Source organism: Quercus suber, unplaced genomic scaffold (assembly GCF_002906115.3).
Source record: "Quercus suber isolate HL8 unplaced genomic scaffold, Cork oak 2.0 scaffold_15, whole genome shotgun sequence".
NCBI classification, from domain to species: domain Eukaryota; kingdom Viridiplantae; phylum Streptophyta; class Magnoliopsida; order Fagales; family Fagaceae; genus Quercus; species Quercus suber.
In genome coordinates, this window is record NW_027069480.1 from 1,034,128 (window position 1) to 1,060,188 (window position 26,061).

The 26,061-nt window shown below is 31.8% G+C and overlaps 2 protein-coding genes across 2 annotated transcripts; one reads left to right on the forward strand and one right to left on the reverse strand.

The window, feature by feature from the left end:
- The first annotated feature begins 6,098 nt into the window (after window positions 1–6,098).
- On the forward strand, window positions 6,099–10,385 carry LOC136070956 (acyl-lipid omega-3 desaturase (cytochrome b5), endoplasmic reticulum-like). Its single transcript, XM_065781646.1, has 9 exons — window positions 6,099–6,231; window positions 8,314–8,713; window positions 8,812–8,901; window positions 9,022–9,088; window positions 9,211–9,303; window positions 9,418–9,603; window positions 9,705–9,785; window positions 9,916–10,053; window positions 10,155–10,385. Exons 2-9 carry the CDS (start codon window positions 8,397–8,399, stop codon window positions 10,344–10,346), a joined length of 1,164 nt encoding a protein of 387 aa, XP_065637718.1. The 5' UTR covers window positions 6,099–6,231; window positions 8,314–8,396; the 3' UTR covers window positions 10,347–10,385.
- A 9,355-nt stretch (window positions 10,386–19,740) lies between these two features.
- Window positions 19,741–21,210, reverse strand: LOC112017274 (protein PLANT CADMIUM RESISTANCE 2). The gene is made up of 4 exons (XM_024049744.2): window positions 20,856–21,210; window positions 20,379–20,450; window positions 20,084–20,296; window positions 19,741–19,956 (listed from the first exon to the last, which is right to left on the reverse strand). The coding sequence occupies exons 1-4, from the start codon at window positions 21,040–21,042 to the stop codon at window positions 19,874–19,876; spliced, it is 555 nt and encodes a 184-aa protein (XP_023905512.2). The 5' UTR covers window positions 21,043–21,210; the 3' UTR covers window positions 19,741–19,873.
- Between the last annotated feature and the right edge of the window lie 4,851 nt (window positions 21,211–26,061).

The window sequence follows — 26,061 nt, forward strand, 5'->3', positions numbered from 1 at the left end:
TTTTTAGAGTCTCAGAGACTTTGAGTAATTTTTTTTTAGTGTTATAATTTTTCCTTCATTTCAATTTAAGGTTTACAGGTTTTCTTATTTTTTTTAATATAAAATAGAAATTCTACTTTAGCCTAATCTAAGTGTATATGTGTAACGCCCCAAAATCATAAGCAATAAAAGTCTATTCAATCTAAATAATCCATAAAAATATTAAATAAAAGCAATCAACATCCTAAAATCTCATCACAAATGTTAGTTCTAATCCACCAAAAATAAAACATCCTCAAAATAATCCTCTAGTACAATGTTTAATACCATAAAAATAATAATAAAATCCTCAGTTCCACAAGATAATTCGTAACTGGTGTCTTTCAAGAATCTCTACTCCAATAATCCTTCTAATGTATCTGTAATGGAAAAATAAAGGAGGGGGTGGGGGTGGGGGTGAGATAACTCAATAGGTGGAATTCACTAACATTGGGGTGTGGGAACAAACCTTTCAAATAAATAATTCTTACAACAAATTCATAACTTGTAACTCATCAATATTTTATCATCAAATATTTCATTTAACAAAAAATATATCTTTATATTGTGACCCATCATAATATATATATATATATATATATAAATACCATCATATAAACAATTTTCTAGACTTTTCTCGTGGTCAATGTTTACGCCCCATTGATAGGGTTGTGTTGTCCCATTTTTGGGACTGGAACCTCCTTTTCATTCCCTTCCTTAAGAGTGGCTCCTTTGGAACCTAAAGGTGCACACCCTTGTTAAGGAGCTTCCTTTTTGGATCCTCAATAGTATACTCTCTTGCTAAGGAGTTATCAAATGTGTATGGTCTCCTTTTCTGGGACTATCCCTTACTAAGGACCAGCTGCAATATGATTGTCTCTTACTAAGGACCAAAAACAATACTAAGCTTCTAATCACGACTTGCCATAGGATTCAAAACATATTCAATATGCTTACAAAAATAATCCATTCATAATTCTAAAAAATATAAAGATATATTCACATATACAAGTTTAAATAAATTTAGGTTATCTCACAAGTTTTTGATAAAACGAATAATCAATATGCACATAAAACATTTATAAAATATCAATTTATATATAGAATATCAACATATTTCTTTGATATAAAATAGTTTAATAATCAACACTGTTTTGGGAAAACCCCCAAAATTTAGTAAACACCACTTACCTCTTATTTGCAAAAATATGAAATCAACCACCCTTGAGTCATGTTAAATTAGTAGAATTTGAACCTAGCAACACTAAAAATAGGTTCATTAATACACAAATTTCCCACTTAAAATTAGTTTTCACACTTAAATAGTTTAATCTATCAATATTAAAGCCTACGGAGATGATAGATTCTCTATGCCACTTTGATTGCAGTACTGTGGCTGCCTTATAATTCAAACTATATGTAGAGCCTAGTTTTGCTCAAATTTCTTTTCCCTCTCTATTGCCCAATTTCATTCCTAGTTAATGGACATTTTCTTTGCTAATATAGAAAGACAATGAAAGCTTTATTTTGATGTCATTGGAAAGGGTATAAGAAATATCTAGATATTTTCTTTATTGGAAATTTCTTGTTTTAAGAAGGCATCTCAACCTGCTAGTGGCTGAAAGGTCAAGACCATATCTGATGATGAGAATAAGGGAAAATAAAAGGCTATATGCATCATTCGTATTCCAATATAATAACAATTATAAATCATTTTCACCAAAAAAAAAAAAAAAAAAACAATTNATTTACAAATAAGCATAACTAAATATGTATAAAAATTTTACCAAGTTTTTGTATAATATATATGGTGTTTGTATATTTGAAAATATAAAATAACTACTTATGAAATAAATATAAGTTCATTTGAAACAAATGAAAAAATTAATAATATTCAATTTCAAATTGTTATTCATGAAATTTTCAATTTTAGTTTGTCCAACCACTATTTGTATATATATAATAATTAATAATACTATAAGAAAAAAATGTTGATAGCAAATGTTATTAATTTTTGTTATGCCAAAGTTTAGTTTACGTCAATCTAGATTTAGTTTAGATGGGAACAAAACCTATGCTAAAGCCTAAGTCCATCATATAAATTTCATTTTCATTATATTTTATTTTTTTTTTAATTTTCCCCAATCCTCATTACCAACAATCTTGTCAATACCATGTCAAAAGTCAACACACGCATGCATTCATTTTTTTTTTTTTTTTACTCTTTGACTTTTGCAGCTAATAATTCATTTAGCCACAAATATTAAAAATTATGAGGCATGTGGGGCAAAATTATACTCCTTAAAGCCACAACTTAGCGCCAAACAAAAAAAAACCTTACTTTTACTTATGTGTCTGTACCTAAAAACAATCTAGAGGTTTCATATTTCTTCCAATATAATTTGCTCACCTAAAATTAGATGGTATCTTGTATTTCTTTCTAGGATCTGACTTACCTCCAGTACTTTTTTAACTGGACATGTCCTTTTTGTTTTAAATATACAATAGCAAGTGATAATGAGTTTTAATCTCCACATTTTATTTAGTTAGTAGATGATGTGGCAATTTTTTATTTAAAAAATCTAATTAAAAAAATACTGAAAGTAAACCAAACCCTTCTTTTATATACTATCACTAAAGAGTATATATAGACTTCGAAGAGGTTGAATAATGAAAGAGGTTCAATAATGAAAGTGGAAAACATTTACAATATTTCTTATAGACTATCACTATAGAGTATAGACATCGGTTGGAGATGCTCTTAAGAGATTCAATGATGAGCATTTGATGTTTGAAAAAAGTTTTATATTTAGAGAGAACGGTTAAACGTAATAGTAACATTTTATCTCCGTAAAAAATAGAGATAGAACATTGGTTGGAGATGCTCCTTAAGAGGTTCAACGATGAAAGCGGAAAATATTTACAAGCGCCACCCATCTAAAAAGACATTATTCTAGGCTATCGCATATGAGTGGGTCAACAATTGAGTACCCGAATTAAATGCACCCTTACGTGAGAGTCCGAAGTACTGCTATGCAATTAAAGCATGTAAGCAGCAATGACAACATTACAACATGGCTCTTTTAATTTTACGTGGGAATCACGTCAATTGGATTTAGACACCCCCATTTAATTGATTGGATTTGAAGTGTTACGGGACCCACGTTGTTTTACAGAGAAAATCAAATTGTTTTTTTTTTTTTAAATAAAATTTTACTTAACTTTAATATAAGTGTTACTTTCTTCTGAAAATTTGAATTTTAACCCTTACTCTCACACTTCACAAACATTTACAATTATAAAGTGATCAAATAGTTTTTAGCATAGCACATTGTCTATGGTTGCTGGTTCTCCATAAAATAAATACGTGGCCATGCAGGAACCAAGAATGACTGGTTTAGGTTTAGCGCAGTAGCGTGTGTCGAATCCAAATCTTCTGGATCACTTTCCTTACTCTACTCTATACTCCACAAATAAATACTTGCCACGTGTTACCTAATTAATTAAATACTACTATTAATTATAATGTAGTATTAATAAGTCAATAATGATAGTATTTAATTAATTAGATGAACACGTGCAAGTATTATTGTGAGTATAAAGTAGAGAAGGAAAAGTGAGACAAAAGATTTAACTCAGCGTGTGTCACATTTTCCATATCTTTGATTTTTTTTTGAGAAGCAACAAAATCCTTCCATATCTAGGATTAGTCCTGTAATGGGGAGCTACATCCATCGAAACAAGAAAACTAACTTATATTAAAATGAAAAAAGTGAAACCAGCCAATTTCACATGAATTTTAATTTACTGTTTTTTTTTTCCTTGATGAATACATGGCCTGGGTCCCTGTTGCTTTTTCACGATGAATTGACGGCCTTAGGTTCAGCTATGGACCGTTCTGGGTTGCTTTCCAGAAAATATTGCTTTGTATTCTACATTTCCCGTTCAACATGACATCCATGTTTTTTATGAGAAAGACACATGGCATCAAATGTAATCTTCATATTCCGCTTATAATGTTTGCTGATTCTTCTTTTAATTTGCTCTTTATATAATAATAATAATAAACAAGAATATGAATCAATGTCATAAGCTTTCAATAATTTCACAAAGTGATGGTCTTTCTTTCTATTCGTACTCTTTGAAAAAAAAAAAAAAAAACAAACAAAACAAAACAAAACAAAAACTTACCTTTCGGAAAGGTGAAACCAATGGTTGGGGTGCGGTTATTCGGTTCCCTAGTTTCTCTTTCCGAACCTGACAGAAGAAACGCTTTAAGTTCTCATCCATATCAGGGGAAAAAAAATTATATATATATATATATGAATAATTACAATAATAAAAAATGATAATAATAATAATAATAATAATAATAATAGCTTGCTATAAACAAAGTAGATACCCGGTATTTGACGTAAGGGAATAAGAAAAGGAAAACGAATATATAAAATAAAAATCTTACGCGTAAGGAAAGATTCATAATTGTCTTTGGCAGGAAACGACCAACAATGCTAGAATTACAATTATCTATATAATTTTTCTCACAATTAGTCACGTTTTGAGTCGTGGTAAAATTATATGAACAGTTATAGTCATGTGACTTGCGGTCAATAACATTTTCATAATATTTTTATAACAAATTATATATGATAAATTATTATTAATTTTAATTTGAACCTATAATTGAAAAAAAAAATTTCACCAATAACAGCCAAACATTTAAAATTTATTGTGAAAGTATTATAAAAATGTTGTGAATATAGTATTTGTCTATTTTAAAATCTTTTTTCCGTATAAGTGACAAATTATGAATAATGGACAATTAGCTTGGCATGAACTCTGATAATAGAAAAAAAAAATGTTTGGCATGAACTAATTAAAAACAACTTAGTATTACGTTTCCATTATCTCTTGTCACTCCTATATTACTTTTATCTCACGTCACTCGTAACTTAACATGCCAATCAATAGTGAAAAAGGTTGTGAAATATTTTTGCGCAACAATGTTTTATTTTCTCATGAAAATTTGTGATATAGATAATTTAAAAAATATATATTTTATGTTTTTTATTCGTTATTTAGTTGAATTCGAATTTTATTTCATTTTTTCCTTTTCTTAAAGGTCAAATTTTGGTGTAATAGCAAGTGTTTTTCACTAAAAAGCAACAAGCCAACAATCTTTGGTAAGAGAGTTTAGATATTTGTTTTCAAAATGATCTGAAAATTATGATTTAAAAAGTGTAATGAAAACATGTGTTTAAAAGTATTTTTAATGAAAAAAAAAATGTGTTTAGTACCATGTTTGTATTAACATATTTTCAAAAATGAAAAAACACAATTGTTTGTTTGGTGTAAGCATGTGGTTTTAGTTTCTCAAAAAAAAAAAAAAAAAAGAGTATGTGGTTTTAAGAAGAAAAAAATGTGTTTTATATGTTGTCGACATCATATAAGTCTCACAGTTTGCAAAATAATTATAATAATGGTACTCAAACCTGTTATTTGAAAACTATAAACACTCTCTGAGATGTTCACAAAAATACAATGTTTAAACACTTAACATTAAAAACTCTTACTCAAACATTCTTTATTAAATGGAACACATGTTTTGTTTGTGGGTCTATAGTTTTTAGCATTTAAACATTAAAAATTGTTGTTTAAACTCACTTACCAAACCAGCTCAGATTTGAGTTTGATAATTAGCTTTTTGAAAAATAAATAAATAAAGAGAAAATTTCTTTTTAAACCTTAGGGATAGTCCAAATTAAGCTCTATACATTTTAAAGTTCCAAATTAAATAACTTAAATCCTGCCCACCTTCTCAAAAATAAAAGTCTTGAACTTTAGAAAGGTAACAAATTAAACCATAAGATCAAAATTAGAATAAAATTGTTACTTAAATGTTATTTTTCCAAATTAGTTATGCTTATGTTGCATTTTAATTTTTTAGAATTGAATCTTAACAGACTTTGTATTTAAGTGGCCATTGTTGATCTGCTCTTCAGTTTTTGTAGTTCCATTTTACCCACACAAAAAATATATATATATATATATATATCAAAATTTTAAAAAAATAAAAAAGAAATAATTCTGACTCTGGCCGGGAGGAGAGAAAGAGAGAGAGAGGCAGGGAGGGAGGCCACAAGGTCGAAACCTTCAAAGAAGTGTGCTGTAGAACGATTTTGGTCTTTTTCTTGTTTGTTTCAATTCACTGAGGTTAGAACATTTCTTTCACTCTTTCCTTCTTCTTATCGGTTTGGTTTGGAATACTTGCTCATGGGTTGTCCCAATGTGATTTGACTCAACTNTTCTGGGATTCCTGGGTTACATTTCTCTGATTTACATTTTTTGTATTCTAGCCGAAATTCATATATATATATATATTCTATATATTTTTTTTTTAATACTGAAATTTCTTTGCTTTATGGCTGAATCCAATGGAGCTGTGAGATCTGTATTTGATACTACTTGATATGATGAATCGATGATGTGGGATGGTATAAATTCTTGAAATCCTTAATATTGGGTAGGTTCAGGTTAAGATTAAGTGTGCGTTTGGCGGAGATTAAAAATTAAAATTTATTCACTATTTAATTTATTTTTACTGTTATTTATGAGATTCACTGCATTTTTAACATTTTCATGGGTCTCACAGTACTATTTCAACTAATTTTTACATTTATTTCCAGTACTTTTCGCAATAATTTTTCAATTTCAAAATAAACGATATTTAAATATCCTAAAGTGTTTTTTTTTTTAAATGATTATATGTCAGGTTGATTTAAATGGCGTTGTCATCTTTTTGTAAGTGTGTATGTGTTTTTAATAATAATAATAATAATAATAATAATAATAAATACTTAAATAAATCTAACCTTCTAAAAGTTTAATCTGTCACATTTCAATAGTTTATGGTGTTATATCAATTTTAACTCCAAGGTTTAATTTGTGACATTCAAAAAGTTCAAGGTGTAATTTGTTATTTCTAAAAGTATAGGGTTTAATTTGGAATATCCTAAATAATAGGGTTTAAAGTGAAATTTCTACTAAAAAAAAAAAAAAGCCAATAAATATTGCTTACTAATCACCTCCCCCAAATCCCACAAAAATGGAATTTTTGTGTATTGGATATAGGGATAGCAAAAAACCCATTAAGAGCGAGAACTCAACAAGACAATCACGAATTTTACCAGACCTGTTAGGAGATTCAAGTATAGTGTTGGGTTTTTTCCTGTGCCCAAACCTAGTAGATGTGGTGTAGGTATTACCAGACCCAACCCAATTAAAGTTAATGGTTGGGGAAAAAAACCCTTTCAAAATCAAGTTGGATACCCGTGGGGCAAAATGTCTGGGCATGAAGCGAGGCAAGGTGAGGTTTCAAAGTACCTGCCCTATGGCCATCCCTAATTAGATATATTTTTATTGTTTGGTTTTACATTACATTGCACTTTCATTGGCCATAAAAGTGGACACTACCGGCGCCCGAGGGGTGTTTCTCACATGGGAGCTATATTTATATGTTTATTTTATTTTATTTTTTGAAAACACACATACACTCACACACACAATATGAAGTTTAACACAAAAATGTGCCATAAACTTTACTTAAAAATTGTAGTAACTTTTAAAAGTATGACAAGTTATGTTTTACACTGCTACACACGACACACTTTCTAAATAATGTGGCGTAGATAATTACGTTTTTTTTAGATTATGGTTTAGTATGCCTAATTTCCTCAATTTTAGCTGGGTCCCACAAAGTTTCTACGTTTATGTAAAACAAAACGTGTAATGCACCGAATTTCTTGTATTTTAGGTTACTTTTACTTTCTTAATTAAGGTTTTTTTTTTTAGAAGAAATTCCTTGATTAAGTTGTTTTTTGACTTTTTTATTTCTTAGGACTTTGTTATTACCAAAAAATATCTCCCTACCTATGGTATGTTGTAATCATTGTTTTGGCTGTAAACTCTAAAGTTTTGGTAAAATTTAAATTTCATGTAAAAGTTGTTGTGATTGTGTCTCTGAAGTATTCTCCACCATCACGCCTAGACTGCCTCGAATAATTACACAATCTGTATGCTGCTGCTATGCCTATGAGAATGTGCAAGTCATGAGTGTATCTGTATGTGTGTACTACTGTGTAGTGTAATCGATTCTGTTCACACGCATGGCAACTAGGGTGCATCCAGAGATAGATAGATTCTGTGTCTCTACTCTCACGTGCGTGTCACATCCTTATTGTGGCTATAAAGCATAAAAGCCTGTCAAGTCTCAACTCTCAACCCTTAACCATACAGAGTTTTATCAAAGCCTCCAACTCTTCACTTCTCCTCTGGGGCATCTTTTTGGGTCTGCACAAAAATACCCAAATCCAGAGCCAATGAAGGAGCCAGTTGTTGAAGAAATGCAGAGACAAGGTGAGCTTACTAATAATGGCGTTCATGGGGTTGAGCAAAAAGAATATTTCGACCCAAGTGCGCCGCCTCCATTTAAGATAGCTGAGATCCGAGCTGCCATTCCCAAGCATTGCTGGGTCAAGAATCCATGGAGGTCTCTGTGTTATGTTCTCAGAGATGTCTTTGTGGTCTTTGCATTGGTAGCAGCTGCAATCTACTTCAATAGCTGGACTTTTTGGCCACTTTACTGGGCTGTTCAGGGGACCATGTTCTGGGCTCTATTTGTTCTTGGACATGATTGGTAATCACATACTTGTCAATTCTTTGCCTTCTAATGTCTAAAACTATGTTACTGATTTTCACATATGATTGCATTGTGTTTGGTTTTCGATTGAACAGTGGCCATGGAAGCTTTTCTGACAACCTCATTCTAAATAGCGTTGTGGGGCATATATTGCATTCTTCAATTCTTGTACCTTACCATGGATGGTGGGTTTGTGATTAACTTAGTTTGTTAATTAACTTTTCAGTAATCTTTGGCTTATGTTAAGATTTAGTTTTAAATTTTTGTCGACATTTGACGAATTTCACTGCTTTTGAATCCTACAGGAGAATTAGCCACAGAACTCACCACCAGAACCATGGGAATGTGGAGAATGATGAGTCATGGGTTCCGGTATTATTTCTGTTCCATTATTTCAAAAAATGCTCTTATTAACCGTGAACATGAATATTATCTTTTAGTTTTTATTTTTTGTAATGTCTTTATTTATTTATTTTTTTTTTCATTTTTATTAGTTGACTGAGAAGGTATACAAGAGTTTAAATCATAGTACTCGAATGCTGAGGTTCACAGTGCCTTTACCCCTCTTTGCATACCCAATTTATCTGGTGAGAAAGCTTATATTTTGTTTACCCTTAATTGTAGTAATAGTCAACTTAACTATCTGCTTGTGATAGTAATTAAGCAGCTAAATTTTGATTTTGTGGTGGATTACATCTCAGTGGTGGAGAGCTCCAGGGAAGGAGGGTTCTCACTTCAACCCTCACAGCAATTTGTTCGCCCCCAGTGAGAGGAAAGATGTGATAACCTCAACTCTGTGCTGGTCTGCAATGGTTGCTCTGCTTATCTGTCTATCCTTTGTGGTAGGTCCAATCCAAATGCTAAAGCTGTACGGTATGCCTTACTTGGTGAGTGATTTTCTCTTTTTCTTGCTTTATTCATAAAATTCCGTACAGTATACTTCTTCTCCAATTGTAATATGCTTATTTGTATCCACTATTATTCACAGATTTTCATAATGTGGCTGGATTTTGTGACATATTTACATCACCATGGTCATGAGGAGAAACTTCCTTGGTACCGCGGCAAGGTACTGATAGTGATAGTATAACGCATTTGAAAACGGGCTTAATTACTTAACTTCGGAGGGAATCGTAGCATCTTAAGAAGAATAGTTTAATTCAAAGGCTTCATTATCCTTTGTGTCTGCAATTTGACAGGAATGGAGTTATCTAAGGGGAGGGCTTACAACAGTTGATCGTGATTATGGATGGTTTAACAACATCCACCATGATATTGGCACTCATGTTATACATCACCTCTTCCCTCAAATCCCGCATTATCACCTAGTGGAAGCGGTACTTAATTTTTCAATCACCTTAGCAAATAACTTTTGACTAGTATATTATACTATCGTCATAATGAATTGATTCTTATGATTTTAATGCCTACCTTGCAGACTAAGGCAGCTAAACCAGTGCTTGGGAAGTATTATCGTGAGCCAAAGAAATCCGGGCCTTTTCCATCTCACTTATTCGAGAATCTAGTAAGAAGCATTAAAGAAGACCACTATGTCGACGATTCTGGAGAGATCGTATACTATCAGACTGACATTGAATTGTATAAATCTTCTAAGAGCAAGTCAAATTGATTCTTTCAGAGGGGCGTGGTTAGTAGTTGTTTCAGAACTCTTTCATTCTTCTTATTTCAATTCATTCTCTGATTTTTTTTTTTTTTTTTTTATCATTTGTTTTTTAATTCCTTTTGATTTTGGTGTCTTTTTTTTTTTCTTCAAATTTTCGTATCTACTGGTTTTGGTGTCAATGTTAACTTCTAATTTAATGAATACTCCAAATTGGATTGAGTATTGCACGCCAACTATTTGATTTGTATTACCCTTTTCTTATTATAATTATGATTGTTGTTTGGAATGTAAAATTGTATTATTTTTTTTTTCTATTTATCTACAGGGGACAAGAACGAGGCACTCCATACATATAGTAGAACTCTTGCAAAGGTCTATTTCTACTCTCTTTTGTGAAACTTTATTTCTTCTGCCGTTGCACCACCAGAGCCATTATTGGGTAGGTTCCTTTGACTCTCTGTTGTTTTGATTTTAATATCATTTACCATTAATTTATTTCAAGTATAGAGTACCTATGAGATCTTGACTACACTCTTTGTTTTATTGTTTCTTTATTTATTTTTGGGTTTTTAGGTGGAAAGGTCAAGCCTTTGGGACAACCCAAAGTCGAAGAAGAATGGGTACGGTTAGGTCTATTTTTCCCTTTATTGAAATCCTATGAATTTAGACTTAACTAAGCCTTTTAAATATGAATAAACTCATGATTAATAATATATCCATTCCTGTGCGGTAGCACGGGTTACATACTAGTATATATTAATAGGTAAAACTGAGAGAAAATCTAATTAGGTTCTAAATTGGATTCTAATTGTTGTCTAATTTTGTGTCACATGTCCTATTTAAGGGTTTTTTTTTTTTTTTAATTATAAATTTTTATACTAGGTGAGTTAATGAGGTACAAAAGACGAAGAGTCTAATATAAATAAATTGTCAAGAACTCAATAGAAAAGAAAAAAGAAAAAAAGAAAAAATAAGAAAGAGTAAACTCATGTGTATCCAAAAGAAATTAAAATAAATAAAAAACAAAAGGGAGAGAGAATAATTTTTTTTTTGAGTAAACAATAATATTTATTAGAACACATACGAAAATAGTAATATTAGTGCTTTAAATCGGGTTTATAATATATTACATAATCAAAGTACAACTACAAAATAACCTAATTTGAATTCATATATGTGTGTAATTGTAATTTTTTTTTTAATTGTACTGTGCATATGCACAAGTTAGAGCATCTACAATAGTGGTGCTAAAAAGCTATTTTTAACACCACAAACTACAAATATTGGGCTGCATTAGTGTAGCTATGTCTAAATTTTTTAGCTCTTGAGCTACCGTGCATTGCCATCTATAGTTGTGAATTGTAGATGGCTATGCACCCAAATAATATTTTTTATTCTTCCTTTGCTTTAAAATATTGTTTTAATTCATTCAACACGTTTTTCTCTCTTAATCTTTCTTCATTGAGCTTCTTAGACACCTCCTTCTTCTCATTCTCCCTCAATTCGTTCTTCATTGAGCTTCTCTACCTTCTATCTCTCTTTTGTGCCTCTCTGAGTAAAATGTCACCGCCTTGCCACTGATGGGTCACCATCTTGCCGTTGACGGGTCGCTGTCACACCGTTGAGGATCACCGTTGTGCCGCTGGATGGATTGTCGTCCTTGCTGCTGATGGTCATCGTCACGTTGCTGATGGATCATGTCATGCCATTGGATGGATTGTCGCCATGCTGCTGGGTAGATCATTGCAGTGCCTCCCCTTTTTGGGTGGATCGTGGTTGTGGGTTACTAGATTTTATGGTGGGTTTGGGTGTGTATGAGTTTGCATTTGGCTTGTGTTGGCTTTTGATGGGATTGGTGGTTAGTGGCGGTGTGCTGATTGGTGAAGAACATGGGTTTTGTGGGTTTATGGTGGTGGATTGTGGCTGGTGGCAGATCGATGGTGGGTTTTGCCATGGATTGGTTGAGTTGGTGGCTAGGTTGGCTTGACACAGTAGTGAGTGGTGGTGATGGCGATGGTGCTATGATGGGCTGTGGGTTGAAGAGAGGGAGGAGAGGGAGAAGACAGAGAGATAAAGATGAACAGTGAGAAAAAAAATAATAAATAGGTGTTTGTGGATATATATTATTTTATTGTGTTGAAAGTTATAATAAAATCATTGATATTGGGTGTGAGAAGGTAAAATAGATAAAGTAGTTTTTGGTGTCGAGCAAATAGCTAAAATTATGGCTCCACTATTGTGGATGCTATTATACACTGTTTTATATAATTGGCCATCTTCTCCATACCACTTTTTGACATTCTTCTTTATCCACTTATTCACTATATTTTGTGTCCTATGCTTTCAGATTCAATTGGAGGAAATTCAGGAATGTGCTATTTGAGATTTTCAAGTGCCTCTTAGTGTTAAGGATATTGTGATGCATGATTTTATATCACCATGTATTTGAGTTTTAAAATTCTGTTGAATGGCATATGATGGACCAAAACTAATGTCATGTGGATTTTGAGTTTTATATTAGATTATATAAATATAAATTTGTCTCTTGTCTTGTCTAAGTATCTTATAATTTTTTTTTTTTTTAAAGATAACAAAGTATCTTATAAATTTGATGGGTTGTGAAGTTGGATACTATATAGTAAGTTATCATTCTTATATTTTAAACAATTATTGAATTGCTGAATATAATACCATGTCTAATAGTTTTTTTTTTTTTTTTAGATTTCTAATTTGCTAATTGCTTTTTGTTAACTATGGGTTTAGATTTACTTACCTAGTAGGAAATCAAATACTCACAACTTGGAACTATGGGTGTTCATCAATTGGGCGATAATGATTTTTGGGGCTTTTCTCACTGAACCGTCAGGGTTAGTAATCGCTTAAATTGTACTGATTAGCCTCGTTGGGGTCGGTCTTTTGATTTACGGCGGGGTTTTTTTTTGGCAACAGCTAGGGATGGTTCATCGGAGAGAGAAGATCAAAATCTCAGATTAGATCTAAAATTCCATAGCCAAAATCGTAAACTATGCCACACATCTTCAAACCTAAACTACACATTAGATCCAAAACCACATAGATAAATACATTACAACCAAGGTAGTGATGCTTGTGCTCATCGGAAGTGTGATTGCAGTTAATGGAGCTTCAAGTCAAAAAGTGTAGGGAGTGTTTGGGTACTTGAGTAGTGGGGACTGGGTAGGGGTAACAATTTTTATCTATATCCATGAACCCATCCTTAACCAACCTTATTTGGATAAGTCTTAACCCAACCCATTTAAATATTTGGATTAAATGGGTAAAGACCCATTATGTTATTTAATTAGGTGGATCTAAATGGATAAACCTACTAATATCTACTAAATCCATCTAAAATCTAAAATTTAAATAAACAACATAATCTCTAAATTTCTAAACCAAAAATTTGGCAAGCTCTCAGTCTCACCCTTGGTTTCAGTCTCCTTAATATTAAAGTACATTCTTTCTCTCAGATTTTCTCAGTAACATTGTTGTAGGTGTAAATCATTTGGGCCGAGTCTGACATCGATTTGAGTGACGAGTTGTACCAGTGGGTGTGCTTGTCTGAATTACGATTACGTTTAAGACAAAAATGGAAAGTGAAAACAGCTTAGCAAATGAAAATAAGAGATTAGAGTGGACTTTGGAGTATCAGCTTTCATCACGTGTGTTTCGGCTTTTTATCCATGTCCCTCTGTTTTCTATCTTTGTCTGCCTTGTTTTATTAAGCTTTTGCAAACAAATTGATACGGACCCCAGACTCTCTTATCATACAACAAGCAAATTAACGCCTTTTTTTTTTCCCCTGAATTAGAAGGCTTCATATACTCACCTTACGTAATTACATGTTCACCTAGATCCCATACCCCGATGGGCCCATGAACCCAAAATGGTGAATTTTTTTTTTTTTTTTTAATGCAAGACAGAGAAAATGGAAAAATTATTAGATATTCATAATAGTGAATCTAAAGTTGTTTTCTGCCTTTATAATATAGTAGTTTTTATGTGCAAGACAGGACAATCCATTAAAACCTGTGTTATTGTCTTGAAATTTTTGGCTTTTTAGTGTCTTTTGTGTAATTTTGGACATTCTAGGGGTATTTTGGTAATTTGGATGTCTAAGGGCATATTTTTAATTTTAGAAGTGTAGGGGTATTTGGGTCATTTTGAGTATTTAGGTAATTTTGGAAGACAATAGGGTATTCAATTAGTTTTAGAGGTATTTGAGTCATATTAGGTTGAATGGGTAGATTACTAATTAAATGAGTTGGACGGGTAATGGATAATTAATTTATATATAAACGGGTCATAAATGGATAAATGGGTAATTACACACTCAATCCATTTACAACCCAACTTGCCCATTTGCCACCCTTAGGACTGGGTAGTGAGGAAGTCAGCATCATAGAGATTGACACTTGAGGGCTGGGATCTCAAGAGTCAAGAGAGAGAGAAGATCTACTATCAATTACTAGCCTCATTACACGCGCGGGTGATGAGACTTTTTTTTAATTTTTTTTTAAATTTTATAATGTCATAATATTACGCATTTAGAACTATTAATACAACCAAGAATATCATGAAGTTAGCTTCAAAAATGAATAAATATTACACGTTTATTTTATAGAAAAAAAAATCTATGTTTTTATTTTCAAAATTTAATTTATAAGTGGATAAAGCAATTTGAAAATTAACAGAATAGTGGCCCTATTTTTTAGACAATGTTTTAGTGGGAGTTTAGAGTTATATTTTTACTGTATTGTCCTTTAGTTTTGTCTCTACTTAAACATAAGAGTGTAGGGGCATTTTTGAACAAAAAAAAAAAAATGAGGATCCCATACAAGGAAAGCCTCTTAAATAATAGTATGGATAATATGACGTAAACTGATGAAGCAAAATTGTAATCAAACATATATATATCTATTTTAGTTTTTTTTTTTTTTATAGGAAAAAAAAAAAAAAGCAATGTGGGGTTGTTTAACTTGTTTTTTTTTTTTTTTTAAATAAAATAAATGTATAGTTACTTTAAAAAAGTGGGTTAGTGGAAGAGTGATTCTATTTTGTAGGAAATGTTTAGGTGGGAATTAAAGATATATTTTTATGTGTTAAGTTTTAGTGTAGGGATATTTTTTAAACACAAAAAAGACGTAGATTGACAGAGAAAATTTATCCTAATTTCTTTCTCTTATATTGATTTTCACTTCTTTCCTTATTTCTTCGTGTGTACCATAAAAGATAGTCTGAAATAGGGAGAGAAGCGAAAATCAGTATAAGAGAAAGAAATTGGGATAAATTTTCCCTGTCAATCTATGTCATTTTTTGTGTTTAAAAAAATATCCCTACACCATAAGTTACTGCACTGCATTTAATGCGATGGTAGCAGTTTTCTTTTAGATATTTATTTCTTATCACCTTTGTACGTGCTTAAGGTTCATCATAATTGTTGGAACTCCCTAGAAAGTCACCTAACTTATCCAAATGCATGCTTGACCGATATTCATCGTATTAGAGAAGGAGCTATTCCTCGGACTATATTCCTCCATTCTTTACTTACGTGATTTTCAACTTTGGGGCCTCTCCCAATCATTTATTCCTCCTCAGATATATCCACATCTTTGAATAAGGCTAAGGCCCAATATACATATTTGGGCTCTTATCCCCCCCCCCCCCACACACACACACACATATATATATATATGACTAAGAGAAAATTCAATTGAATTCTAAATTGAAGTTAAATTTTGTGCCACGTGTCTCATTTAATTCTTAAATTTGTGTATCAAGTGAATTATTAGGTGCAAAAGTCAAAAAGTCTAAATTCAATTAGATTTTAAATTGAATTTTAATTGGAGTTCAATTTTGCACCATGTGTCCTATCTAATTTTTTAATTTTTATGGCAAATAAATTATTGGGTGCAAAAACCAAGAGTCTGGTAATAAAATTGTGGTTGTTTTTAAATGTATCTGTGCATATGCACAAGGTTACACATTAGTAATAATAATGTAAAGATTTATCTTGCCAATGCATTGTGAGCTCACTTATAAAGTCACATACTAGAATACATAGGGTAGTTAATTGAAAGTCTCACCAAAAATTTCACAATATTTTTTAGAATCCTGATCATTGTACATTTTGAAAAAATAAATATATACGATCTTCCATTTCCTTAATTTTTTTGATCTAATCGTGGATTATTCTCCTTTATCTTTTTCTTACATTTTTCGTTTGACTTGTCATATATTTTCTATATTGTTTCAATAACTTCTAAGTTTTGAATCTTTTGATCCTATGGCATTTGATCCTGATGATAAATATTTATCATCAGACTAAAATACTGATCAGTTTTTGGTGTAGGTGGAGATTGAACCCCAGATCGCTTTTAAAAAAATTAGAAGACTTATTGCTAATAATATATATATATATATATATATTGGTAGTGACTTTTTTGATTCTTTAATATTTTTTGGCATTTCAAAAGTTTTAACATCTGAATTTTTATTGTTTAGGCATTGACTCTTTTGATTCTTTAATATTTTTTTGGCATTTTAAAAGTTTTAACATCTGAATTTTTATTATTTTGTTGTAAAATTTGAAACTATCTGGCATATTTCAATAACTATAGCCATGAATTATACTTTTGAGTGTAACGCATCTTTCTCTATATTTTTCTACTATGTAGTCTCTCACACACACACACACACACACACACACACAATTGCTTTGTTTATATAATTTGTGGGTTTTGAATCTTTTGATTTTGTTGTTGTTGTTGTTGTTGTTGCTTTTATGAAGTTTTAATATCTATATTTTTGCAATACTTGAAATGGAAAATTTCAACAGTTATAAGCATGGATTATTCTTTTGAGGTAACTCATCTTCATCTTATATTTATCTATTATGTAGTATTGTGAAAATAAACCCACTTACGTAAGATTAAAGAAGAGAGAAGAAAAATAGGCACACAATTTATGTAGTTTAGCAATATTCCTATGTTCACAGGCAATGACAGAGAAAATTCCACTATAAAATAAAAATATTACAATAATAGTTAGCACACAAGTACTCTCACACATTTGTTTTGTTTATATAATTTGTGGGTTCTGAATATTTTGATTTTTTTTTTTTTTTTTTGGGGTTGCTTTTATGAAGTTTTAATATCTATATTTTTGCAATATCTGAAATGGAAAATTTCAATAGTTATAAGCATGAATTATTCTTTTGAGGTAACTCAACTTCATCTTATATTTATCTATTATGTAGTATTGTGAAAATAAACCCACTTACGTAAGATTAAAGAAGAGAGAAGAAAAAAAGACACAATATTTATGTAGTTTGGCAATATTCCTATGTTCATAGGCAGCGACAGAGAAAATTCCACTATAAAAATAAAAATATTACAACAGTAGTTAGCACACAAGTACTCTCATAAGACCTTAGTCCCAAATTCACCATTGTTCTCTCTCGCAAAGAATATAATACGCTATTCACTATTGTATTTGACAATAATATTCTTGCACTATTTCTCCTATGGGGCTAATCCTTTCTCTCAATACAATTGAATTAGTTTGCTGCATAGTATAACACACACACACACACACACATATATAAGGGTAATTTTGTGGTTTTGATAAAGTCGTCCATGTTAGGTGGAAGCGATGGTCCTAATGAACTCGTCAGCCTCGTTTGAACGTTCGCAGCCTAAACACCAGAGCGAAAGTTGATGGTTCCACCTCAAAGCTGACGGCTGAACCCTGAAGACAACAACTATCTGAATGAGACGACTATAATATACTGACGGGATATGAAGCTTATGAGGGGAAGCTAAAGGGGGTAAGCGAGCCTTTGACGAGGCTGACATGGTTTGGCCTCCATGCATAAGCATATAAGGAAATACCTTGTGCACCACGCTTAACCCTAATCAAAAGAGTCCCATAAAGAAAAGATCCCGTAAGATATGCGAATTAAAGAAGATCTCACCCACAAGGAGAGAACTTCTAAACCATGGAACGAATGTCAACCCCATGCTACTATAAAAACCCCAAGACCCCCATAAACTAAGGGAACATTATTAGGTACTCCCGAAGTACTATAAATGTGTACTCCCTTCTCTCACATGAATGGTGGGTCCCACCATGAATTTAATTAGTAGGACCTACCATTCATATGAGAGGAGGGAGTACGTATTTATGATATTCCGAGAGTACACAATAATTTTTCCAAACCAATGTACGCATAATTCCCCTCAACTCTGTCACTCTAGAGTTGTGAAAGTTCTCTAATTTAACTTTCGGAAGGTCATCGGCCGGTACCACACCGATACTCTTCTAGGGTTTTCTTTGTTTTTGTTCCGCAAGTATTGTTTAGAGCACGTGAGTACTGTGTGACTTACTGATGATATTCGGTATCATCAATATATATATATATATATACACACCAAGTTGGACTTTATTTTCATGTGCTTATACTCGTTATACACGGCGAACTCAATACCCTAGTAGTTGACCTAGAATTGGCTGACCAAACAAGCCAGCAACTCATATATTTAATTGAATTAGTTTGCTGTACAGTAACATATATATATATATATATATATATAATCAGCAAAATGCGGTCTTATACCTGTACCGTGTGTTTGCATCTTTCTTTCCTTTATCTTTGCCTTATATTTACTGCTATGAATGTGTTTATATTTGGCTTAGATTGTTTTATCAATTCTGTTATAAGTTTGTTATCATATTCCGCACATTAATTGTTTGATATAAAGCTTGAATTGGTATTTTTGTATCTGGGGGTCTAAACGTTCAAGGGTGTTTCATACCCATATTGAACTTTCAGTTATACACGGCCAACTCAAATGTCCTAGTAGTTTACCTAGAATTGGGTGACCAAACAAGCCACCAGCTCATATATATATATATATAATTTTGTTTCAATAATTTTTATGCGTAAATCTTCTAATTTTTAAATATTTTTTAGCCTTTCGAAAGTTTAAAGGTTCGTTTGGTATGCGTGTTTAAACAACAATTTTTAATTTTCTTAAAAATACGTATGAGTGAAAAAGTATATAGAAATACGCGTAATATTGTTTAAAAATTGAAAACATGTATTTAAACATATGTACTAAATGGACCCTAAACCTTTGAAATTTTGAGTTATTTAATTGCATGTTAAGTAGTGACTTCTTCGTTAAATTATAACACAAATTGAAATCAAACATGAGCAATTCATACAATAGTTTAGTTTCATAATAAATATAAGATTTTATAAAATTATTTTAATCTATCACACAATTGCATGAATTTTGATACCAATGACGTTGTATTATTTGATAGCAAATACTTTCTCATGATATGACATATTTAAAACATATGAAAAAAAATTCCATAAAATAAAACTCCTTGTTGACTTTATATATATATATATATATAATTTTAGTTTACAAACTGGAGGACAATATAGTCTTTAGCACTCAGATTGCTGGTTTAATCAACAACCAAAAATAAAAATATGATGCACTCTATCGATTCATGCCTCCTTGGATCACAGGAGCCGTTGCAGTCATCACTCCTTGGGTCCGTTGCTCCACATTTCCTTGCCATCCTAAACAATCAAAAAGAAAACCATGTTAAAAATCACCGTCAAGAATTAATAACCCAGAAAAAATTATTCTATATCAAACAGCGTGTGAGTGTGTTGTGTGGGAGAGAGAAAAGCAGGTTGTTCTTACCGATGCTGAGGTCGAAACCTTGGTGTTTGAGCTCACGGTACTCTTGACAAAGGGCACATGCCTCACAGCAGCAATGAACTATGCAATCCCCACAAGAGCCCTCCTCCAACGCGTACTGCCGCCTTATTTTGGAGCGATAGAAGCATGAGTACAAACATCCACAACCAGTCAACCAAGCAATTAATGCATACAGTGCTCCGCTAGCAGCACAAGCTTCATACAAATCTCCCATCAACATCACCATCACCCGAATACATCAAACTTAATTAAAACCAAACTCACCATACAAACTTACATGTTGTTCCTCTATCTACAATCTCCGCAATTTGTCCAAAAGTAATACAAGGGCACCAACATGTTATGCAACCTGTGAAAAACACCAATATTACCAGTAAACAACAGCTTGTAAATTCTAAGAATAGTGTTGTAGACACTATTTTACATTATTTTTCTTGTTGCCTTCTTGTTGGCATGTATTTTTCCTCTCTTTGAATAGAGTTTTCTAATTTTCTCCAAAAAAAAGAAAAGAAAAAGAAAGAAAAGACGACACTATTTTACATAACAAATTCAACAATTATTAAATTGATCAATTTGTATTGATTCTTATTTTGGCATATATATCACTCATACTATTTTATTATCTACCATTAACCATCTATCATATCCATAGATAATATATTTGTTATGAAATATTTTGTGACTCTAGATTTATTGAAGTTCATAAGATTCATATATATTTTATGACACATGCCAAAAGGGTTAAATTTCTTACAATTTCCGACATCATCGCCGCAGTCACAGAGGCCAGTGGACCAAGGTACCGGAGCCCTAGATTGAACCTGAAATGGAGCTGCTTGGGGTTGGTATGTGTTCACTGGAATACCCGTCACGGGGACCTGCCCATATGGAGGTGGCGCTTCGGCATACTTTTGGGGAGCACTTGGGTTTGATGAATACATGACAAAGGTATATGTTGTTGAAAGGAAAAAGGCTGAAAGAGAATTTGAGAGAGTTATAGAGATGTTTTTGTTGAGGTGTAGGACGAAAGTACTGGGGTTATATAGGAGTATTCCTAGTTTGTGAAAGGAAGAAATTAACTAGACGTGAACACTACTCGTTTTGCGTGTCATGAGGCAGCCATGCATGACTGACTCGTTTTTATTTAAAAAGATTTTGGCCGCCGATGTCTCCTGACTCAGTCTATTCTTTTACGTGTGTTTATCGATGTCTTCTTCCTTCCGGTCAATCTGGTAGAAAAAAAATGTTGGAAACCCGCACACTGGTCCATATGGGACTACTATCTATTAATTATCTTAATATTTCCATCCCCTTTAAACTAACCAATCACAGCTTTAGATTTTACTTATATTTAAAAAGAAAAAAAAAATTAAGTGGGTCACGTATAGTCATTCTCTGTTAAATATCTAATGTAAATTTATGAAACATATTATTTATTTACCGTTCATAATAGATATGTACAAGTCTCTTTTTAGTTTTTTTATTATCTAGCATGGATGTAAAAATTGTATTTTGAACAATTAGTGAAACTATATCCTATACACAAGAACGGATGAATGAATAGATTTAATTATGTAAAGTTGTAATTTGAATAATGGCTAATCATTGGTGGGACTAGAAGTAAGATAAAATGAGTATGTTATTTTTATGCTTGATTTTTGGAGATTTAAGCACTTGATAACTTGATAATGTAATTTTGTTAGAACTCAAGCTTAAAAGCTTGACTTGAGCTAGAGTTTGAGCTTGAGCTTGATATTAAGTTCGAGCTTGATATTAAGTTCAAGTTTGGCTTGACTAATTAATCAAGCTAAGTCAAACCAAGCTCAAACTTTTTGGCTTTCTCACTATTGAGCTCAAACTCAAACATTATTTTAAGCTTATCTCGAGATCAAGCAAAGCTTAAAACATGCACTACTTGGCAAAACTTAACTCGTTTACAACTTTCGTAATGTAAAGAGTTTTGTAACTCAGTGAAGAATAAGGGTATGTTTGGTTCGTTGTAATGTGATCTTTTTGTGATGCGTATTACCGTAATATATCATTTGATTTTTTTTTTCTAAGATTATGGTAATTTAAGATTATAAAATATATCACATTACCTTAATCTCATTATCTTATTAATTAAATGGGGGTAATCTTACATTACTTAATAATGGGGGATATAATAATTTATACAATTGACAAAATTACTTATACTAATAAATTTTATTTTATTCATGAGAATGACTAAAATATCAAGAAACCTCTAAAAGAGCCCAAAATTTCTAAAATGACAAAGATACCCCTAAAACCTCCAAATTAACCAAAATGTACTCCGAAATCTCTCAAATGACCAAAATACCCAAAAATCTCTAAAATGACCCAAAATACCCAAAAACCTCTAAATGACCAAAATCTCCCTAAAACCTCTAAAATAAGTAAAAATATATTGAAATCTCTAAAATGACCAAAAATCCTTTGAAACTTTTAAAATGACCAAAATACTTCTAAAACCACTAGAATAACCAAAATACCCCTAAAATCTCAAAAATTACCAAAATAACCTGAAAACTTTGTTAGGTTCTAAAAGTTTAGAATAATTGGCAAATCGTAAACACAAACTTGTCTATATATAGATTCCTAAGTCTATAGGTATGATTAGACAATGCTCAAGGTGTTGCAAGTCAAAATATAAGAAAAAGGAAGCTACAGGTTCAAGATTTCAAAACATGCTAGGTTCGACTGATCGATAAGAAGGCTCGACCGATCAACCGATCAAGACATGGATCTGCAGAATTTAATTTCGGCCCAATAGCTCATTCAGGCCATTAAGTGATTAGGGTTTCAGATCTAATTATCCTAATATTTAAAGGAAATCTAAGGCACATTTTGAAGAAACTTTGAAGGTGCTCTTTTGAGATCTAAAAGATATTGTGTCTTCTCCTTTCAAAGTTAGTACTGAAATTCCATCTACATATTATTAGAATTGGTAGATCTAAAGTTGCTACAACAAGATCATACATAGCTGATGATTTAAAGTTTTGAGTGGGATCTTAGAGTCATAAACATGAGTGTTTATGTTCAACAAATTTAGATAGAAGAATTTGTAAATTCGGAGCTGTGTGTAGTCACGTGAGTAATTACTACAAGAGGTAATTTTAGATTTAGGGAAAAATCTATTGTAAAACTTACATTCTATCATAGTGAATTTGTTGCCTTGAGGATAGTTTAGGTTAAATCCTTCCTAGGTTTTTTACCTTAAAATTGGACGGTTTTATTGGTTTTCTTGGGTCATCATATCACCTTTTTTTTTTTTTTTTTTTTTTTTAAGTGATATGATTGTATGTGTTTAATTTAGACTTGAATAATAAACCTAAGTATCAACTTAGTTAATTAATTAGCTTAAACAATTTGAGTTTACATGGATCTAAATGAACTAACAAACTTCATACCCTTGAAACCTCTAAAATGACTAAAATACCCCTTGAAACTTAAAAAATGAGCGAAAATACCTTGAAACCTCTAAAATGACGAAAAATACCCCAAAACTTCTAAAATAACCAAAATACTCATGAAACCACTAAAGTTAGATCCACACGGTGGACAAGTGATGTGATCCACCATTCCACTAAAAAACTTCTACCTATTTAAAATTGTTAGTTAGAATTTTTTTTTTTTTAAAAACAGAAATTAATTATTGACTCAGCAATTTTAAACAAGTAGAAATTTTTTAGTGGAATGGTGGACAAGTAATATGGTCCACCAGAGGACTCTATAATTTCTCGAATTGTAGCTTGTTTTGTTAGGGGAAAAACATGAGAGAAAACTTATCTTGCAAGCTTATGAAAAGTCAACCTTTCATTTATGGGACGTGACTTTGTGCGTGTGGGAAACGCCTTGGGGGGGAAAAAAGTTGAAGCAAAGAAAGGCCATTTGGCCATTTGGTGATGTGAGGTCGAGACATAGACACATACTTAGAGAACTTTCGTGAAAGGTACAGTTTAAAAGAGATAGAGAGAAACACAGTAAGGGTGTGTTTGGTTGGGTGGATTTTAGGGAAAATGAAAAAAAAGGAAAAAAAAAAAAAGAGTGAACATTTTTGGTAGGTGTTTGGTTTGAGGGAGGGGAGGAAAAAAAAAAGGGTGGGCCTAGGGACAAAACACCTGGGCCCACCAAAATGTTTTCTCCCAAAAATGGGGAGAAAACTAGGTGATGATGCATTTTTTTTTTTAATTAACAAAAATGCCCATGTGCAAGTGCACATGGGCTTTGTCCATTTTTTTTTTCTTCGGGGCAGTAACATTGTCTTTTTTTTTTTTTTAGGATTTTTTTTGGGACATGATTTTTATTTATTTTAAATAAATTTGGGTGACTGCTCTTTTTTTTTTTTTTGGTTATTTGTCACATTTTTTTTTGTTTTAATTAGGCATCATTATTTTTCATCTCTCTACTTTTCCACTCCCAACCAAACAAAAAAGAGAGAAATCAAAATCTTTTCTATCTTCCCACCATTTTCTATCATTTCACTTTTTCACACTTCCAACCAAACAGACCCTAAGAGTGTGAGAATGAAAAAGAAAAAAAGAAAAAGAGTTTTTTTTTAAAAAAAATTTTTAAACTTTATTTCTTTACTTAAGGCTTCAGCTATACATAAGGAAGATAAATTGGTGGTGTTCTCTTGGAGGATTTTTTTAGTGATGAGATCATAGAGACTTGAAGTGTTAGAAAGGAAGATTTTGTTATTTGTTTTGTAGTGAGATTGTATTTACTCATTGAGATTATTTGTTATATTTAGAATTTATTATGAACTCAAGTTTGATATAAACTTGAGTATTGCAAACTTTATTTTCATAGTGAATTTTTTGGAGCTGCCCTTGGTTTTTCCTAAAAGCTTTTCATGTATGTTTTGATGGTTTTGTATCGGTGTGTTTTTATGGTGCTTGTTGAAATTTTGTTTCCATATATATTGTTATTGGTTGAAATTTTGTTTCCATATATATTTTATTTCCATATATATTTTGTTTCTATATACCCAGTCCTTTTTCGCTATCGCCCTCCACACACGCCAGACGGCCACCGAAGAATCAATAAAATAATTTTTTTTTTTTGGGTAAGAAGGGGATTTTATTTATATAAAAAAAGCTAGAAAATCGTATTTGTCTAATAGACACCTGTGAAAGATGTCTAGTTACAGGAACTAAAGGGCACTCACGTTGAGTCCCTATACACAAAAAGTCTCATACATATTTACAGAACACAAAAGAAGGACAATCAGAAAATGTTTCCAAAAAGCTAGCTTGCATCCTCCCTCTCTTGGCGAGACTATTTGATACAAAGTTTGCCTCACGGTATATATGATATAGGAGAAATTATAGGTCCTGGAACATTTTTTCAAAGAAAAGAAAACTAAAAGTTAAACCATTTGAAAATGAATAATTAAAAATAAAAATAAAAACAAAACCAACAACAACAACTTAGACAAATATAAAAAAACAAAAGGCTGTAACCAAGCGACATGGTGTAGAAAAATCCTTGTAGGATCTTGTCAAAACATTGAACAAAGTCAACAAACCAAGGGTCATGCTACCATACCCCCTCTTTTTTTTGGGGTACGGTACCCACCTAAATCTAAACTGTTAAATGAATAAAAATTTGATCCGGACCATTCATTTAATTTGGAGTAATTTAGAGTAAATACTTGCTACCGGTCAAACAAGTTATATATATAAGTAAAAAATCTAAAACAACCCAGTATTTATTGTGCGCTTCTCCTTCTCAAAAACAAATTTCTCTCTGTCATGCTTCGTACTCTATATCATGCTTCCGATTCGGTCTATCTAAAGAACCCAGAATTCAGTTTCTTCTGTATTAGCTTCTTCTTCTACTAATCAACCACAAGAACCCAGGGCAGCTAAACAAAACCCAAAGAGGAAATAGTATCGGCCGTTCTCTGCTCGGCGACGATATTTGAAATAGGTTTG

Bases quoted from the DNA above. Each gene is read 5' to 3' on its own strand.
- LOC136070956 (XM_065781646.1), top strand. From the start codon at position 8,397: ATGAAGGAGCCAGTTGTTGAAGAAATGCAGAGACAAGGTGAGCTTACT. The intron at 9,304-9,417 runs GTGAGAAAGCTT...ATTACATCTCAG, and splicing joins TTGCATACCCAATTTATCTG to TGGTGGAGAGCTCCAGGGAA. The intron at 10,054-10,154 runs GTACTTAATTTT...CCTACCTTGCAG, and splicing joins ATTATCACCTAGTGGAAGCG to ACTAAGGCAGCTAAACCAGT.
- LOC112017274 (XM_024049744.2), bottom strand. From the start codon at position 21,042: ATGTATTCATCAAACCCAAGTGCTCCCCAAAAGTATGCCGAAGCGCCA. The intron at 20,451-20,855 runs GTAAGAAATTTA...TGTTTTTCACAG, and splicing joins CGGCGATGATGTCGGAAATT to GTTGCATAACATGTTGGTGC. The intron at 20,297-20,378 runs GTAAGTTTGTAT...ATTTGTATGAAG, and splicing joins TGTAGATAGAGGAACAACAT to CTTGTGCTGCTAGCGGAGCA.